The sequence below is a fragment of the Mauremys reevesii genome, linkage group 12, assembly GCF_016161935.1.
Source record: "Mauremys reevesii isolate NIE-2019 linkage group 12, ASM1616193v1, whole genome shotgun sequence".
Classification (NCBI taxonomy): Eukaryota; Metazoa; Chordata; order Testudines; family Geoemydidae; genus Mauremys; species Mauremys reevesii.
In genome coordinates, this window is record NC_052634.1 from 6353910 (window position 1) to 6371861 (window position 17952).

The window sequence follows — 17952 nt, forward strand, 5'->3', positions numbered from 1 at the left end:
GGGAAAAGTTCTGTCTTTGATTAGTCTGACCAAGGGGAGTGAACAATTGTTGCAATGACAGTTGGTGAGACTGGGAGGAGAGAACTTCAGTGTTGGAAGGATGCATGTGATAGAGGTACTGTGAAAAGGACAGCAGATGTTTGACTAATCATCTCACCCTTCACAGCAGATGGGAAATATAAGAAATGGATTGGAAGAGAAAACTTTGCCTCTGATCCTGCAATCACTTACACAACTGAGTAACTTTTCAAACCCCAGGAGGCCCATTGACTTCATGTGCAAAGGCTCCACTTTACTCACATAAATATGTATTTGCAAGAGCAAGACCTTTGATTATAGCAGAAGCGACACCTCCTACTCCCTGGTGGCTGGAAAAAAATCAGATTTCCTCAGAATAACCTAAAGAATCTTTTATAAACTTAACAGGAAGGAATGTGCTCCAGGAATCTGTATAAAATTATTTATTTGTAATAACAAAAACTTGTTTAGTGAAGCACTGAAAGCTAGTTTGTTTTTTCTTTTTTTTAATGAAATACAAGACAGAAAGACAACTGTAGCAATCCTGAGGATCTTAAAACATTGTTACCCGGGAGGACTAAATTAACACCTGGAGCATACCAGGCTAAGTAATGTAGAGTAAACTGAACTTTGTGTTAGACAATGATGTTTTGCATAGTTCATAAGCCGTTAGCTGATTTGGATACCTGTACGTATGTACATATATATAAAACCATCATCTCCATTAACTGTAGCAGATGTCGTAGTTTCTATCCCTCCTAAAGAAGTCATCTGCCATTGTCATGGTGCCAGGACAGTCCATACAGTCTGCACTTGGGTAGGGGAAATATTCTGATACTCTGAATGTATCCAAGTGCTCTGAGGCACAGGATGAGCAGTAACAGGCCGAGGGGGAGCAGCTGTACTGCGGATGTGAGCATTCCTCTAGAGGGTAGCCGTAGTTCGTGGTGTCTATAGGAGAAAGAGGGCTGTAGTTCAGTGGAGGAAAAGGAGGCAGCTGAGGTGGGGAGTAGCTATAGTCTAATGGGCTGGACAGGTCAGACGAGGCAGGAGATCCAGGAACCTATAAAAATGGAGAGAAAAGAAAATGTGATGTTAAATGAAGTCAGTAATAATGGGCATTCAAATAAATACACAGACCAGAAAAAAATACACCTGTAATTACAAGGCCCTGAATGCACAACCACATCACACCCCACTCTGGAGTTACCTTGGTCCATTGATAGTGCCGGAGTTTTGAAATCAATGGGCTTCACAAAGCGACTGTGAACTCATCAAGATGTCAGAATGTGTGTGTGCTTCTTCTGGAAGCACTGCCCTGACCCCACCGGGAGCTCTGTGCAGAAGGACCTCTGCACCCACCCCGAGCCCCGGTGACTTCGGTGAATTTCTGTGCTGCCAGAGGGGTCCATCTGGATACAAGTCACTGCAGGATTGGCGCCTCAGTGCTCAACAAGGGAGCATGCTAGAGAAAAGTCCCAGATGATAGCCCTGACCTGGGGCTGCCGTGCCCAAGTTCTGTTCTATACACGTTTGTGTAGAATAGCAAGTTCTACCAAGACATCATTGGGGTAACTGGCCTTGCCACAATTTTTTCTGATGACTAACTGGAAAATTTGAGAACACTGCACTCTACATTTGGTGTTGGTCCTTTAAACCTGCTGCCATGGGCATGTAGAACGCAGATCATGCTATAAACGTAGCTGTTTTCTAAACTGCTAGTTACATGCAGTTTTAAACCCTCATGCTTCATGGCATAAGCCAGCCTTTGCCTGAGGAGGGTCAGGAAGGAACTTTGTAGTGGGCAGGTTATTCCATTATTGCCCACTTCAGGGGTTCTTTCACCTACCTCGGGAGCTATCAGAACAGGATACTGGACCAGGTGGAACAATGGTCTGACCTGGTCTGGCAGTTCCTATCTTGCTAAGCATGAACATGTCAGTGGCATTAATTTAACCCTTAGGATCCAGGGGGGTGGATTGGGGTTGTTCCCTGGCCCGTCCCTAAAGAGGTCCCATGGAATACAGGTAGAGGAGAACAGTGTATTGGAAGTGACACTCCTCAATTCTGCAACCTCAGGTCAGGATCAACTGGTTCCTCATATCCTCTGCTCCTGTGGGAGATGGCATGAGAGAGCCCCAATTCTATATGGAATCCCAGACTCTCCTCTCCACTTGTGGAACTGTTGGAAATGAATAATGCTCATGAAACCGTTAAGTCTTCAAAACTGGCCCAGAGCCTCAGGGAGTGGGGATTTTTACTTTGCCCATTTCGTTTCCCTTCTTGATTTCCTTGCTGGTCGTGCTTAGATGATTTCTCTCAAGGTGGTGCAAGCTACAACTACAGACACCACGATTCCAGATCGGTAAAGAACGCAACTTACCAGGCTCTGGTTAAAGCAGAGAGGAGTTGACTGGAAGGTGTCTGGGTTATAATGGGGAGATGCCTGTAGAGCACTCAGGGATGGGTCCATGGGCGGCTCTGTCTGAAGATAGGTATCGACAAGTTGCTCCAAATAACTTGGGTTTTCTTCACAGGAAATGCAATTTGGAAACTGCCGTGGCTGGAAATAGTTGGGGGCAGAAGAGACAGGTTCTGCGTCAAAATAAGGTGCTAGGAGGAAAAAAGGAGATAAGAGATTGTTCAATACTTGTGCTTACAAAGGGAAGCCAAGCTAGTTGCATGTTTCCTTTGGATCAGACTGAGCAGCATCTTCCGTGGCAACCAGTCCCATGGAACACAGTGAATCTAGACCTGGAGAAAGGCCCTTCAGGCTTAGACTGAGCTTTCCAAAGGGTTCTATGTGAGTTAGGTGCCTAGTTCCCATTAAAAGTCAATAGGGGCTGGTAGGGGGATTTTTCAGAAGTGCCTGAATGACTAGGGAGCTTAAGTCCCCTTGGTTTCCCATAGGGACTTAGGCGCTAAGTCACTTAGTGCTTTTGAAAATTGTGGGATCCAACTCCCGTAGACTCCTTTGAAAATCCCAGCCTGACTCTGAAAGTAAAACCAAAGCAATCCTGAGAGCGTGTAATGCAGGGGTGTGCTGCTGCTATTTTAACAGTTGGGTTTTGCCATTAGCCTCCGCTAAACTCCATGTTCCAGGGATGCACGTCTCCATTAAAACAAAAATAGCTTCTCGTTTTCATAAGCAAGGACAGAGGCAAAACACTCAGCAGAGAGACCAGAGCTGTCCCTACATTACTTCTGAAAAATTTAGCAAGTATGTAAATGATACAGAGCTAGGTTACATTGGTGTCATTTGGAAGAGGACAGGAGTCGAAAAGGCTCTAGGGCCAGATTTTCACTTACACCAAGGCCTCTTTGCACCTCAGTACTCTGGTACTGGGCATCAGTTACCAGAGTGGTGTAAATAAGAATTTGGCCCTCTAGACTTGACTGCATTTCATGCTAAATTCAGCTGTTCACAAACACAGTTAATAACAAAGTCCTGATCTTGCAAACACTTACCCATGCAGGTAGTCCTGTTGATCTTAATGGGAGTGCTAGCATGTGTAACATTACTCTCATGTGTAAGTGTCTGCAGGACTGGGAGCAAAGTGTTTAACTGGACAGTGGGGCAAAAAACATGCACCCAAAAGAAAGAAAGAGAAAGATTTACCAGTCTGAAAAAGGTTATGTGCGTCTCAAGTTTCTATATTAACATAAGCAAATTTAAACCCCAAATATTCATTATTTAAGCATTTCCTTGTCCGCGCAATGTATATATGCACACATTTCCAAATGAAAGCGGAAACTTTCTGGATATCTTAGCTACCAACATCTAGAGAAAAAAAGATCTGAAAAGTCCAAACTAATATTTTTTTCTTCCAATTCCTGGATATTGGTGTCAACCAGGGAGGAGCTGTTTATGCAGCTCTGTTGAAAAGACTGACACCCCTTCTGAACTCTGCAGGGAGAGGGGGGAAAGAGAGAGAGAGTAACTGACTCTGCTGGAAGCTAGATGAGCAGCAAAGACAAGTAATGCTTTAAGACGTTCTGGTCCCATCTGACAATCAGATAAAGGCCGTACCAAGAGATAGAAATCTTGATAAAGGCACCACGGCAGTGTTACTCTGTTGGTAATAAATGTTACCGATTAATTGGAGCCTTGATCCTCAGTAGAAAAGGCAAACTACATGGATACGAAGACAAAATTTCTGCTAGTGAGGGCAAAATGTACCCTGCTGGTCTTACTGCATCCTCATCTGCATTTAGTGAGCCCTTTTCAGGTTCTGATTGGTTGGATTCCTAATTAAATGGTAGTGCCTGCCTCAAGCCTTGCATCGAGGGCTAAAAAGACTTGGACTGGTGGAATAGGTGGGGGGAGGGGAGAAGGGGGATGCTCTTTGTACCAACCTGTGCAGGGAGGAGAAACAGATTCTGGAAACTGGACACCGCTGCTGCCTCGGGAAACCTGACAAAACAGAACAGAAGGAAAATAGCAAATGCAAGTGTTTCTGCTTTGAAAGATCAAAGGAGATCTTTTTCCTGAACACTGAGGTGAGTCACAATTACTTTTCAAACTTACTTCTGCAAACATTAATGATTGTTGTTTTTATTACCTGTGTCTGTATTACATTCAGTTGTTCTGTTATTTATGTAGCACTCTCAATCTGTGTAACATTGGATTGTTCCAGAGTGCCACCCAGATAACAATAGATGTGATTACACTGAATTATTCTAGTGTTAAATATGTAGCTCCTCTGATGTGCATTCACTTCCATTGTTCCATTACTGTTAATTCACCATAGATGTGTCTATACTTGAATTTTTAGTCATGTTTTAACATTTGTTAATTAGCAGGATTGTAAATCCTAGTGTGGACATGGCACAAAAAAATCTCTAGGAGTAGGAACACGAGTAGGAACCATTTACAATCGTGTTAGCTAAGGCGTTTAAAACACAACTAAAAAACCAAGTGTGGCTTACCCTATGTAGCACCACACATGCGCACCAGAGTGAATTGTTCTATTGCACACTTCACTTTGCAATCTACAGGTGTGATTACTCTAAGACTGCAACACTTAGAAGAAAACTGATGGTGTTGTTTTCCCTGAGGATTTGTAAACTGAAACTTACAAATTAATAAGCCTATTAGAAAATCACATCAGACATTATGGGTGAAATCCTGGCTGCACTGAAAACAAAGTGAGGTTTGCCATCGCCTTCAATGGGGCGTCACTCTAGCTATTCAGACTGGGGCTTCTTCTGATCAGATGGTTTTAACTTAGGCTGACCAGAGCTTTATTTCTTCCATTCAAAATGTTCCTGAGTTAGAGAGTGGCTGGTTTCCCTATTGAGAACTTCCTAACATTTGCACAGTTATTTAACACATAAACTGTAATTATTCTCTGTGGGAGGAAAAAACCATTATTTGAATCCCGGCAGTTCTGGAAGAGTTGGCAAGGTTGATATTCTCTGTTTTGTCTATACAGACACAATATGTAGCCTCTGTAACCTTCCCACTAACAGTAGAGTGGGTTTAGTTAACTTGCAGGTTCTGTCCTGCAGAATGCTTTAAAGTCTAGTTTGGCATTACATGTGTGTACAGCACCTAACACAATGGGACACTGATCCCTGGGGCCTCCATGATGCAAATAAATAATAACCAGTATAAATTCTGTTAAGCACAAAGCTAATCTCCTGCACCACCGGCTTTGAGTCTCCTTAGTGGATGGAACAATCATAGTGTAAACATTGAGTGAATAGCAAATATAGACTAGTTCAGTCCAGCCTCTTAACACCCAGCTGGAACATTTATAGAGTATAAGTACTTAGCCATTAGAGGAAGAAGGAAGGGGTGACTTTACACTTAAGAGACAAGTATACTGCAGCATTTCAGTGCTAGAGGGCTCCATTCACCAAGCCTCTTTATTTGTGGTTGCAGGTTGCAGTCTGCTCAGCTTCTTGTGCAATCAACCGCTGCAGAGCGCAGGAGGTGGGAGATTAAATCTGAAAACCATCCAGGCTGTAATGTCATGAACCAGGAAGCAGTAATGATTTACCAACCTCTTTATGCAAAAACACAGGGCAGCCTGAGCTAGAGGGCTCACTTACAAGAGAAATGGACTGTTCTGTGTGGGTCGATGTGTGATACTCTGCATCAGTGTATAGGTCTCCTTAACCCTTTTCCTTCACTCCAAATAGTTATGGGTTTGGCCTGGTTGTACTGAAACGCATTAAAGGCCCTGATTCCACAAAGCACTTAAGCATGTGCATAACTTCAAGCACACAGTGGGCCTATTCACATGCTTAAGTGCTTTACTGGATTGCAGCCAGAGTGTCCTGCATTAAGGGCCTGATCCTGCACCAGTAAAGTGTTTTCATTTATTTAAATGGGAGTGGGATTAAGCCCTATTTAAATGGTTTTGATCATACTCACTTTCTAACTTTCTTTCAAGACAAAAGGAAATACAATTCTGGGGTTTTCTTTCTTTTTCTTTTTTAACATTAACAAAGTTGCATTACCCATTATAAAAATCCCAAATTTTCAAACACCTTCTAAGGTTTTTTAGTACAGGTTAAGAGATAAGAATCAACATTTCCATTGTTACCAGCCTTAACAAATTGAAAAGAAAAATGATAAAGGAGAAAATTATCCCATTGAGACAACAAAGGTAGAGGATGCATGCACATTAAAACAGGGCACCAGAAACTACCTTGTATCAGGCAACATGAACTTCAGCTGTCAGCCTGTTGCTCATTCACCAGGCTTGGCTAGGTCCCTGTGAAATTCCTCACCGTAACCTGCAGTGTTCAGTAATGTAACTAATTTTATGTCAGTTACAAATTTGGCTACCACACTGTTCACCCCTTGTCTAGATCATCGATAAACATCAGTCCTGGTACAGAACATTGGACACTCAATGTTAACCTTTGGTCATGTTGAAAATTCACCGTTTTCCCCTGTTCATGTCTACTGGCCAGTTTCTAACCCCTGACAGCACTTTGCCTTTCACCCCAGGGTGACTAATCTCTTGTGAGGCACTTTGTGAAAGGATTATATGGTTACCATGTACGTGATGTTCTCCAGTTCTCCTGCAGGCACAGTTTTGCTAACACATTCAGAATTACAACAGATTACACAGCTGTGATAGTCCCACACAGAAGCCAGGCTGGTATGTCTATGTCGTGTTTTGTAATTTCAGATTTAATTATTGTTTACTTTGATTTACTTGCTAATGAAGTAAGGCGCACTGCTCTGCTAATTACCAGGATCACCCCTCATGCCTTTTCTGAAGAGTGGTAACAAATTTGCTCCCCTCCAGCTCTCTGGCACAGTAGCTGATTCTAATGAGAGGCTACAGATTCTTGCTGACAGGTCAGACTCTTAATTCTTAAGTTTCCATATCAAGAAAGAAAATAAACTCTTGAGTTTTGCCCCCTGGGAAAATTCATTTCAGGGGAAAATTCCCTCTGCACGGGATAATAGCTGCTGCAGCGGCAGAACAATGCGCTGGGGATCAGAGCTCATTCCTTGGCATGGATCCAGCACACCTGGCAAGAGCTGAGTTTGGCCTTTTGCTCTGAGGCCACCAGTGCCTGAGAGTTCTATGGAACCACTGCTTTTGAGCCCTGATCCAAAGTCCATTGAAGTCCATGGAAAGACTCGCATTGATTTCAATGGGTTTTGGAGCTGGCTTCCAGCCCTTGGGGATCCAAGCTAAGACCCTCCTTCCTAGACGAGCAGGGGTTAGGAGCAGTATGATGCCAGGACATTCAGCCCTGGGAGGATTTGGTTGTGCACCCTCCCCAGGGGCCAACAGAAACTGGAAGCTGTGCGGAGCTGGTGAGTCAGATAGAACATACATTTTCCCCTGCTGCTGCACAGAGATTCTGAGCAGGCCTGTCTGTCAAGCCTTGTCTACATAGGGGAAATTGACCAGCAGTGTTATTCCAGAGCTGCTGTTCCAGTATAATTGAGCTATTGCAGAATAACTCTCTCGTGGAGACCAGGGCACTGTCTTCTGGAATAAAAGTGAGCAGAGTAACTAGTCTGGAACAAAGTAATTTTTATTCCAGAATAGAGCATCCAGTTGGGGGAGTTATTCTGGAATAGCTACATTGGTCAATTTCCCCTTGAAGACAAGCTCTCAGTTTTGCCTGCATCAGCAGCGTCTGCTCCCATGGCTCTGAGTTCATTAAATCGATGGAAGAGAGATTAAGAGAAATAGTTTCTTATTCTTAAATTACAACATGGAAGAAGCTAGTATTTTTGTCCTTACAGTGGCATCAGTTGCTGCTTGTCGTGCTCTCCTCTGCTGCAATAACTCTTTCACAGTGATCTTTACTCGAACACCTTGATACACTTTGGATTTTCCTGAAAGAGTGAGTTAAAAATAAGATTGCATGGATGAGAACAGGAAAGCAGGCACTTTAGAGTGGTGATATTTAAAATATAAAAAAGTAAATTCAGTGTGTTCTCGGTCACACTTTATATAAAGGGTATATTTACAAAGAGTTTGTAAAGAATTTATAAATTATGAATAGATGTTTTAATAAATGGTTAGTCAGTTATTACAGAATGCCATACGTCCCTTGTAACCATGACTCATACCCATTTCATGATTGTAATATGCTTGTAACATTTACTAACACTTTGTAGACTATTTGCAAATGTACCCTTAATATATAATAAATATAATTGTGACCAAGTTTTCTTCTTCTTTAAGAGTTTCTTTTTTCTTAGTAACAAAGGGTGGAGAAAGAAATATCACTTAGCTCTTCACCTGAAATTCAGAGAACACTTAGAGAGGAAGACAAGTACAATGATCTCCACTTTACTAATGGGAAGACTAAGGCAGCGAGATATTAAGACCCCAGTCTTGCAAACACTTACACACATGCTTAACTTTTAATATTGTGAATAGTCCCACTGATTTCCATCAAAGTTAAGCACATATGTAAGTATTTGCAGGATCAGGGCCTAAGCAACTTGCATAAAATCACATAGTAAGACAGTGGCAGAATGAAAAATAGACCCCAGGTACTCTAATTCCCAGCCTTGTCTGCTGGACCATACCATCAAATTAATTTGAATCTCTACAATATCCTGAAGTTTCCAGTCCAGGAAACAGACATGGGCACTGCATTCATCCACCATGTTAAGAACAGGAATAAAAACAATGCAAATATGTGGGTGATTATTCTTTTATAGGACTAAACAATACTGTGAATAAAATGATTGCGCTTTCCAGAATCACTCTCTGTGAGACCCCGTTTTCCTTCTTTCTTTAATGAGAGGAGTCATTCTCTACAACTCCAGTTTGTTTCAGACATGCATGTGGGCCTCCATCAATCAGCAAAAACAATTGCCACTCACTAGCTTAGTCAGAACTTTGTATTTGGAGTAGTTAAGAATTTGCCTATTGACAAGAAACTACACTACTGCTGGAAGAAATATTTAATACCCATTGCAGTTTAGTTCAGTTTTTAGAATTGCTTCATTTTGTACTCGGTATATTTCTCTCTGAAATGATCCTGCAGAGGCTCAGTAAAACAGACAAACACATTGTCAACCTGGGATTGAATCTTGCAAATGGTTATTCGCGTGGCCCCAGTCCTGCTATCAGACCTGACACTGAAGCTCTGCACAGAGATCCATGCACACAGATCTGATTGCAGGATCCAGCTCCTACTCCTATTGCCTGCAATGGGAATACTTATGAGTAAGGGCCTGCAGGATCAGGTTCACAGCTAATATTCTGCCTTTGGAGACCCTACAATGTTACCTGGTCCTTGCTTGGAGGGGTAATAGAACAATCCCATGGGGAGCAATTACCTAGATATGCACAAGTATTTATAATATACTCATCTACTGCCCGTTTGATCCCCTAACAACAACTTTCAGCCTCTCCTTTGCTGTGACATAGGCAGAGTGTATACGTTGATCCACCACTGGCACTTGCCACCTTTCACTCCTGCTCTGCCATAGGCAGAGTGTATACGTTGATCCACCACTGGCATGTGCCACCTTTCACTCCTGCTCTGCCAGGGGTGCTAGATTGACAGTGGAGCCCATCCCTATCCTAGTGCAGATAGTGTCTCTTCTCAGTGCCACGGGCCTCTTTAATGATAGCCTGCCATACACAGTCACATTGTCTCGAATGCGGTGCCTGGTGTTAACTGTCCTTGCCCCTCATGGCAGACCACAGGCCAGTCAGTGTGGAATCCAGAGGAAGGGGTTCTACTGAGCTGCAAACTCAGCTCTCGGGGGATTATTTATCCCGCTCGTTCCGTTTTATTTTTGAAAACTGCAAAGGATGTTTCCTTGAATCTGAGGGTGAGAAACATATAACAGGAACCCTCTGCTCCAAACCTCTCCTGTTGGGAGGGCTGACATCTCCGGCCCTGATCCAGCAAACGTGCTTTGATTTATGCATGCAAACATCTCCTTAGCCTTATCTACACTGGGAAAATGTATCACCTTAGGAAATGTGTTAAACAAGACGGCAGCTAGGAGAGTTGGGGCCTGCCCTGTTTAACACGTGGTTATTCCCAGACAACCAGCTAACACGACTGGCCTTGTCCACACTAAAGTCAAAAACATATTTAACATCATGATAGTTACCATGTTTTTGGATGTTGCATCTTCCCAGCATAGACAGTACAATTATCCACCCGCACAAAGGTTTTCTGGATCAGGGTCCGCCACTGACCAGTCTAACTAAAAAGATAGGGACTATTCCCATCAACCGGTGGCAAAGAACAGTAGTGACATGGCCTGGGCCAAAACCCGCTTCAGCAGGCTCTGGGTCATGCCAACAGAGAGGCGGGGTCCCGCCTGGGCTAAGTGGAGATGTGACAGGTCCCCATGTCAGCAGCCGGGGACTGACCCCTCACTCCACGCTGCCTGCAGTCTGCACCTGCTTCATTTAACCTTCCTGGCAGAGCTCAGCATCCATTGGCCGGGAGGGGGCAGAGCCTGTCCGTGCCTCAAGCCAGGCCGGTCCTTCCCCTGGCTCCCGGGGCTGAGCGCTGAGCTGGGGTTCAATGGGGCTCGGCAGGGGACAGTGTGGGAGGCACGGGACGGGGGCGTTGCAGGCCCCCTCCGCCGCAGGGCTGGCTCGGCCACCTCCGGCAAGCGAGCCGGGTCCCGTGGCTGCACCCGGCCGGGCTCGGGGAGTCGCCCGAGGAGCCCAAATTCCTTCCAGGCGGCGGCCGGGGTGAGGTGCGCAAGGAGCCCCGCAGGCAGGGCGCCCCGGGGAGATGGGGGGGACGGCAAGCGGCCGCGCAGGGCGCCCCGGGGAGATGGGGGGCGGCAGGCGGCCGCGCAGGGCGCCCCGGGTGGGCGCTCGAGCCCAGCGGGGAGCTGCAGGGGGGCGCGCCGGGACTGGGATGCGCAGGGCCCCGTGCGCAGCTGCCTGCGGCCCCCAGCCAGCTCCACTCCCGGGCGCGGCGCGGAGCTGGAGGCCGCCGCGGCGCAGCCGGGCACCTTCCGGAGGCGGCGGGTCCCCGCTCGGGGTCTGGGGTCCCCCCTCCCCGCACCTTGGACGGGGAAGCCCGGCTCTGTGAGTAGCTCTGATTGGGGACTGGGGCAGGTCCCGCACCCCCGGGCTCCCCGCCCCATTGCGCGCCCCTGGGCTGCCCGGTTCCGCCTCCTTTGCGCCGGGGCACCGGCCCCCCTGCGCCCACCACCGCCCGGGCCGGGAGGGGGCCGCTGCGCAGTTCTGTGTCCCGTGCGCCCCGCGCAGCATTCCCGGCCTGGCTGCCCCACGCCCTGTGCTGCACGGACCCCTAATCCCCCCGCAGCCTGGCGCGGGAGCCCGGCCCCACACCTGCCGGAGGCGAACACGGGGGTTGCCCCCCACCCCTCATCAGCCCGGGACCTCCCTGGGGCCGGGCTGTCCCCCATCTCCCCAGGATTAGCCCCCGTCGATCTGAGGCTGTTTCCCCAGGTGCTCCCCCCCCCGCTGCTGGCCTCTCCGGGGCGGGCGCAGAGCCCGCGTGAGCTCGGCGCAGATATCTGGGGAGGGGGCTTGGGGATTGCGCTGGGGAGGGGGCTGGAGCTGGGGGGAATCCGCCCCACCTGACACCCTCATGGCCCGCGGGGAGTTTGCTGCCCGGCAGCGCCACTTCTGGTCACAGCGGACGTGGCACCAGGTCACTTGCGGGGGGGGGGGTCCCCAATTGTGGATCTAGTGTAGGAGGCACGTTTCCCCTTTTCAGCAGCCCTAAAGGGGTGATCTCTCCTTGCGTGTGCAGCATCTCCTCCGGGGCCTTCCGAGTCCCACTCGGGTCAGATCGTCCCTGAATATTAAAAGCCACAACTAATCACCTGGGAGCGCCGAGTTACGTTGCCTGAAGTCTTAAATTGCACCCGCGATGGGGCAGGTTGACCCTGAAATCTGCAGCCCCTGAGCGCGAGCGCTCCCCGGAGCACTGGCTAAAAGCACCGAATTTGCAAAGCACGTTAGGGATTAGCAGCATTTTTTAAAAGGCTGAGATACTTTAACAATGGTTATTTAGAGCCCCTGCATTCCTGTGCACAAAACACGTTTGCTTTTCCCCTGTATCTCGCGCTGGGTGTGTGTATTATTCTACATATAATGTGTATTGCATATGATCAGTTTCCCTTCTATCCACTTAAAAACACTGATTTGGTTGCACTTTGCATTATACAAATACTAACTTTTTCTTTCTCTCCCCCCTCCCCATTTTGAAGGTAAAATGACCAAAAATGGAGGATAATTTAAACATCCCCCAAATTCATGAAGAAAAGGTTTAAACTGAACTTACCGGACATTCTGACCTGAAAGAAGAAGCAACTTTTATAACAGCTGATGTTGCAGCAGAAGAATCAATCACCTGGGCTCCTAGATGCTGGGGGGAAAGGGAACAAAAAACAATAATTTTAAAATGTAAAAAAAGAATACCCAAGACCATTGTGAAAATTCCAGGTGGAGACCAACAATATTAATGTTTTATACCTACAGATATAAGTTTGAGTTTTTCTCCCCTAATGCCAAGTATTTAAAACCTCTAGAAACCAATGATTTGACAATCAATGATTGCGCGATACTTTCAATTTGAATATTCAAAGGCTTAACAAAATGGGCTATCTTTTTGTGAAACCCAGCACATCCCCATGTAGCAGAGGGTCTTGGGGAATAAGATTTGGTGGGGGGGCCTTCCCCACTCCTTGCTTTTGGGACATTTTGAACATTTTATTCACCTTTCCACAAACAAAGCAGATGCCCCGAAACCTGGTCAGTATTTTCATCTCAGATACACACACTTGGCCCCAGTTCTCTCATATTTCACTTGCCAGCTGCAAAGGACTTGCTGCAAGGGCGCATGGTGATTTTTGCACAACTTTTCACATTTTAAGGGTAAATTTGAGGATTTTTGAAGCAAAATGGCAATTGGTGGGCGTGGCATAATAGAGGCGCTGTCTGGGGCACCAGAGTAGCTGTCACTGACCAAAGTGGGCTTTTATTTCATTCTGTTCCCCTCCCTCATCCCCCGTTTGTGCCCTTCGTTGGATTTTATTTGTATTTTCCCCCGTTCATGGTCTTCACACCTATTCCATAAAGTGGCCTCTTTCAGATTAGATCCCCCCAAATTGACCTGTGTGGGGATCCTTGCATAGACAACCGATTTAGCTCTAGCAAGGGTAGCTTGACATGTTTTTGGCCAACGTTGGACAATCAGTATAGAATCCCAATTTTTTTACACTGTATGTAAACATTCCCAATGCCCTGCAGTTAATACCCTCCACCAGGAATAGCTGCTTGAAGCAGAAAGCAGGGTAAGCTGTTAATCATCTACCAGCAGTTTAATTTAGCTATTGTTACTCTTTTTCTTCTTAAGTTCAACAAATATACTTGATTTGTGTTAGGGAGTGGCACCGAGGTGGTCTCAGAAATGTCCTTATTCCAGCCCTGAAACATTTTCATGCAAAAAGTGATTGCTTTTGTTGGGGCAAATACTGGAGCAGAATATCTGGAGAGAAAGCCCCTAACTTCGTTATAAGTATAAAACAGACCTCCTCTCATAATGTCCCCATATTAATAATTCTGTTTTATATCTGCTTTTCAGCATAATATACACTCACCAATTTCGCTGTTGGTGAATACAACAACAACAACATGCTCTGCTTTAAGACACTACTTGAAGCTGGAGATTTTGTGAAAGGAATACTAGATACCACCTGAATTAGATATGTTTTCATATCCAGTATAAATCCTCCTGCAGAAATGGGCAGATTTCCACTAATGGGACTTAGTTTTAAAAATTAGGAAATCTCTCTTCCTCCAGCTGTGACATTGGCTTCTACTTGGCTTGAGATATACATTGTAGATAGCTAGAGGCATGGGAGAATCCTGTTTATCTTCCAAGGGGGTTTACCTTGGAAAATGCTGCATAAGTATGTAGTTAGATTTACTTTCTGCAACTGGAAAATGTAGGCAACTGCTCATGAAAGCTGCCAAGATCAAATACTAATTGGTTTATGAGTCTTAAGAAAAAAGGACTTTATCCTAACAAGGAAAACCAAATGTTTTGGGTGATACTTTGTGTGGCCCAGATCCTCAAAGATATTTAGGCTCCTAACTTCTATTGATTTCTTTGAGGATTTGAGCCCTTGAGTCCAGATTTAGAATGGCTTCCACTGTTCAACACGCCTATTATCTGATTTCCGTGCAAGGGCAGCTGATCAAATACTCACTATCCTTTTAAAACTTAATGGAGTGAGCCGTGTAAAAGAGGGTCTGTGCCTCCTTTTCTTTTCGAAGCATTTAAGGTGGTTGCTGCTAATGTAGCATCACCGGGTGATTTTTCAGACGCAGGTAAGAGGGGTGCAAAGCAACCTTGGTGTCATTTTTAATTCCTTTGAAACAGCACATCGCTACATCAAATACAAACACTGATTATTTCGCCTGGCAGCCAAAACAGGTGGCGAATATAGCGATTTAGCAACCTGGAAGTTCGATGTGTATTGATTTGAAACACGGGCACATACTTTAAGGAGCAAGGCGAGCTAATATATTGGCTGGAGTGTACCTCGCAGGCACTGGCAGTTCCACAGTGTGTGCCAGGGTCAGCCTGTGCTGCCCTCCATGCGGGTGTGAGAACTGATGGCAGATCCTGGCTGCTGGTAAGTGAAGGCGCTGGGATGCGCGTGGCTGGAAGCTGGGTGACAGGATTTCAGGGGCAACTCGGTGCTGGCGGGATGCGAAGGCTGCTTTTGTTGCCATATTTCCACCAGCCCCCTCCGTGGCCAGGAGCCAAATCCCTGGCGATTTCCCACGTTCCGGGTGGCGCCTTGTAATCAGCGCTGGCACAGCCCCTGCAGCTGGCTAGCGACGGGCCACTTCCCCCCCACGGCACGCCTTTTACAACTCAAGGCTCGTGGCAAGGGGCCCAGCTGCTGGGCCCGGCTTTTGTTCGCTTGCCTCGCACGGGAAATTGACCCAGGTTTTTATGGGAGGTTATAAAATGGCTGGAGCAGGAGCTAGTCAATTGCACGGCAGGGAGGCAAAACCACCCCCACGTGGCCCATTAGCTGGGGGCTTCGGCGGTGCGAGGCGTTCCCCCGAGCCCGGGGGTGCACCGCTTTCTCCCCCGCTCGCACCGGAGGCTGCACCGGCTGAGTGACCCGCGGGGTGAGCCGAATCTGCGCCCTGGGCTCGTGGGAACCTGCCGCGCGTTAACCCAGCTGCCCAGCCCGTTTCACTGGGGCGGGGAGGCGGGCGCGGCGCTCCCTCCCCGACTCGCGTGAGTAGAGGAGCCCGGCCAGGAGAAAAGTGGCACCAGCCCAAAGTAACCCAGAGGCGAATGGAGCCGGGGGGGGCAGGGCGGGGAGTTTACACGCCACCAAAGCCTCGGGGGGTTGTTTCCAAACAGGTCTGAACAGGGCTGGAGAATCAGGAAGTTCCAGGAGGGAATTTGAGCCACTAGAGCTGGGGGCCAGGGCAGCCCCACCAGGCTGCAGGGGAAGGGAAGGGCGGGCCAGGCCCGAGGCCGCTTGTAAAATAAAACTTCGCCAGCCACGTGCGAGCTTCTGGCCCTGGAACAAAGAGCGCCGCCTTCAGGCCGAGCCCGGACAGCTGGGTGCCACCTGGGCAGGGGATGCGCTGCGAAGGTGGCAGGGCTTTCTAAGGCCAGGCGAGGCCACACCGGGATATGCGCTGGTGCTAGGGGTGGCCTTCAAAACTACTGCAGCCGCATACAGGACCTCTGCCCAAACCTGCCCTGGTGTAAGTGGTGTAAGGGATACTCCCACTGGGCAGAGTCACTGGTGTGACCGCGGGGATAAAAACAAGCCTCCGCTCAAAGGAAGGTCAAAGATGGGACCTACCTGGAGAAGGGCAATGAACCGCATCCCAGCCTGGAGGGCTTTCACTGAGGAAAGACTTGGCCCTAAGCAGAGATTTTTTTAAAACATAATAGAGTTTTATTATTAGACGGGTTTAAATACTTGCTGCAAATGAAAGGGTGGTTTCTTCCACATAGCAAGACCCTCCTGTTTCCCCATCTAAATTTGTGACTTTTCCTTTTTTTTTTTTTTTTGCCATGACAACAAGCCAATCTTAAAAATAATGAATGGTACCAAGAAAGATGCTCCAGTTGACCCTTTCTTATCATAGGGGCACTGAAAGGCTGCACAGGGGTACCTAATAAACTCTCATGCATTAGGGGCATTGCTGGGCATGAAGGTGACTGGTCACCAGTTTGCATTCTGGATTGTCGTGTGTAGCTTGAGTAGAAACCTGACAGAGCTACTGAGCATTTCAAAATAGCTAATTATTGGGGACACTTTCTAACATGCTCCGCATGTGTAATTGGGGCCAGATGTTAAAGGAGGGCAGTGCCCTACAGCTCCCAGTAATCAGAGTAACATCCACATTCTTTGGTCTGGGCTCCCTTAAGGGTTTATTTTAGTTCCCAATGGCTATTAGCCAGGATGGGCAGGGATGGTGTCCCTAGCCTCTGTTTACCAGAAGCTGGGAATGGGCCACAGGGGATGGATCACTTGATGATTCTCTGTTCTGTTCATTGTCTCTGGGGCACCTGGCATTGGCCACTGTCAGAAGACAGGATACTAGGCTAGATGGACCTTTGGTCTGACCCAGCACTGGAACACAGTACCAGAGTCTTTGGATTTTTAAACTAGCCATTTGTGGTTGTACAGCAAATTGTAAAAGACAGAGAGGTCTCTGTTCCTGTGGTCAGTCAGGGAAGAGACCTTAGGAGGTGTGGAGAAATCCTTGAGAATGCTCTATACTCCGTTAGGGGCCACGATTTCTCAGTGCCTGATTGAAATGTGTGAGTAGCCAGAGCTGTGCTCATAACTGATTTCTAATAAGCTGCTGAAATGGTCACTGATTGTGTGGGTCAAATCCTCAGTTCCGTCTTGGACCCTTTGGCATTGCTGCCACATGGATAGTCCCCCAGTGCAAAGGAATCCCTGGCTGGTAAAGTAGCCTCTACACAACCTCCTCGTGGTCCTGTCCCCTCTGGGGTAAGTGCATAGTAGGGACAAGAGAAGGTGTGGCTGGGATCCCACTGACTGCGTAACAATCCCTGGATTTCTGTTACCAGCCGGTGGAGATTAGAGCAGCCGTGATGCCCCTGGCTGCCCCCAGGATCTAATCAGTGAGGCGAGAGGGTGCAAATACAACTTTAAACCACTTTGCCTCTCCCACACTCCTCAGGCCTTGTGCTGAGCATAATTCAGACAGACCTGAGGATTTAGCCCATGATGCCATGTCCGATGTCTCCTAGCCACACTAAGGGAGCATTCCCCATCAAAGGAGAAAGCAGCAGAGGCTCTGGAAACAAAATTGCTACTAACACAAAGAAGTTAACTAGAAACATCAGAATGGATGTGTTCTGTGCTGACAAAAGGGACAGGCCTAGTTCCATACGTGTGTGAACAGCTCCCTCTAGTGGCCACACAGAGCTCCTGGCACGCACATATCTTTTTCACCT

At 47.1% G+C, this 17952-nt stretch overlaps 1 protein-coding gene and 1 long non-coding RNA gene across 4 annotated transcripts; one reads left to right on the plus strand and one right to left on the minus strand.

The window, feature by feature from the left end:
* Positions 1–587: 587 nt before the first annotated feature.
* On the minus strand, positions 588–12827 carry COLCA2 (colorectal cancer associated 2). 2 transcript variants are annotated; one of them, XM_039496028.1, is made up of 5 exons: positions 12757–12827; positions 8244–8338; positions 4375–4432; positions 2402–2631; positions 588–1081 (listed from the first exon to the last, which is right to left on the minus strand). In XM_039496028.1, the coding sequence occupies exons 1-5, from the start codon at positions 12761–12763 to the stop codon at positions 743–745; spliced, it is 729 nt and encodes a 242-aa protein (XP_039351962.1). In that variant the 5' UTR covers positions 12764–12827; the 3' UTR covers positions 588–742. The 2 variants fall into 2 exon arrangements, with proteins under 2 accessions (XP_039351962.1, XP_039351961.1); XM_039496027.1 differs by lacking the exon at positions 12757–12827 and adding an exon at positions 10589–10989.
* LOC120375407 lies at positions 11055–13010 on the plus strand. 2 transcript variants are annotated; one of them, XR_005586538.1, is made up of 2 exons: positions 11055–11183; positions 12683–13010. It is a non-coding gene; the product is annotated as an uncharacterized LOC120375407 (long non-coding RNA). The 2 variants fall into 2 exon arrangements; XR_005586539.1 differs by lacking the exon at positions 11055–11183 and adding an exon at positions 11392–11528.
* The last annotated feature ends 4942 nt before the right edge of the window (positions 13011–17952 follow it).

What these genes read in the sequence shown, in the direction of transcription:
- COLCA2 (XM_039496027.1), bottom strand. Translation starts at nt 10,619, where the DNA reads ATGCTGGGAAGATGCAACATCCAAAAACATG. An exon ending in AAGCAGCAACTGATGCCACT is followed by an intron (nt 4,433 to 8,243) that starts GTAAGGACAAAA and finishes CTGTTTTGTCAG; the next exon opens with GTTTCCCGAGGCAGCAGCGG. An exon ending in TCTGCTTTAACCAGAGCCTG is followed by an intron (nt 1,082 to 2,401) that starts GTAAGTTGCGTT and finishes CCATTTTTATAG; the next exon opens with GTTCCTGGATCTCCTGCCTC.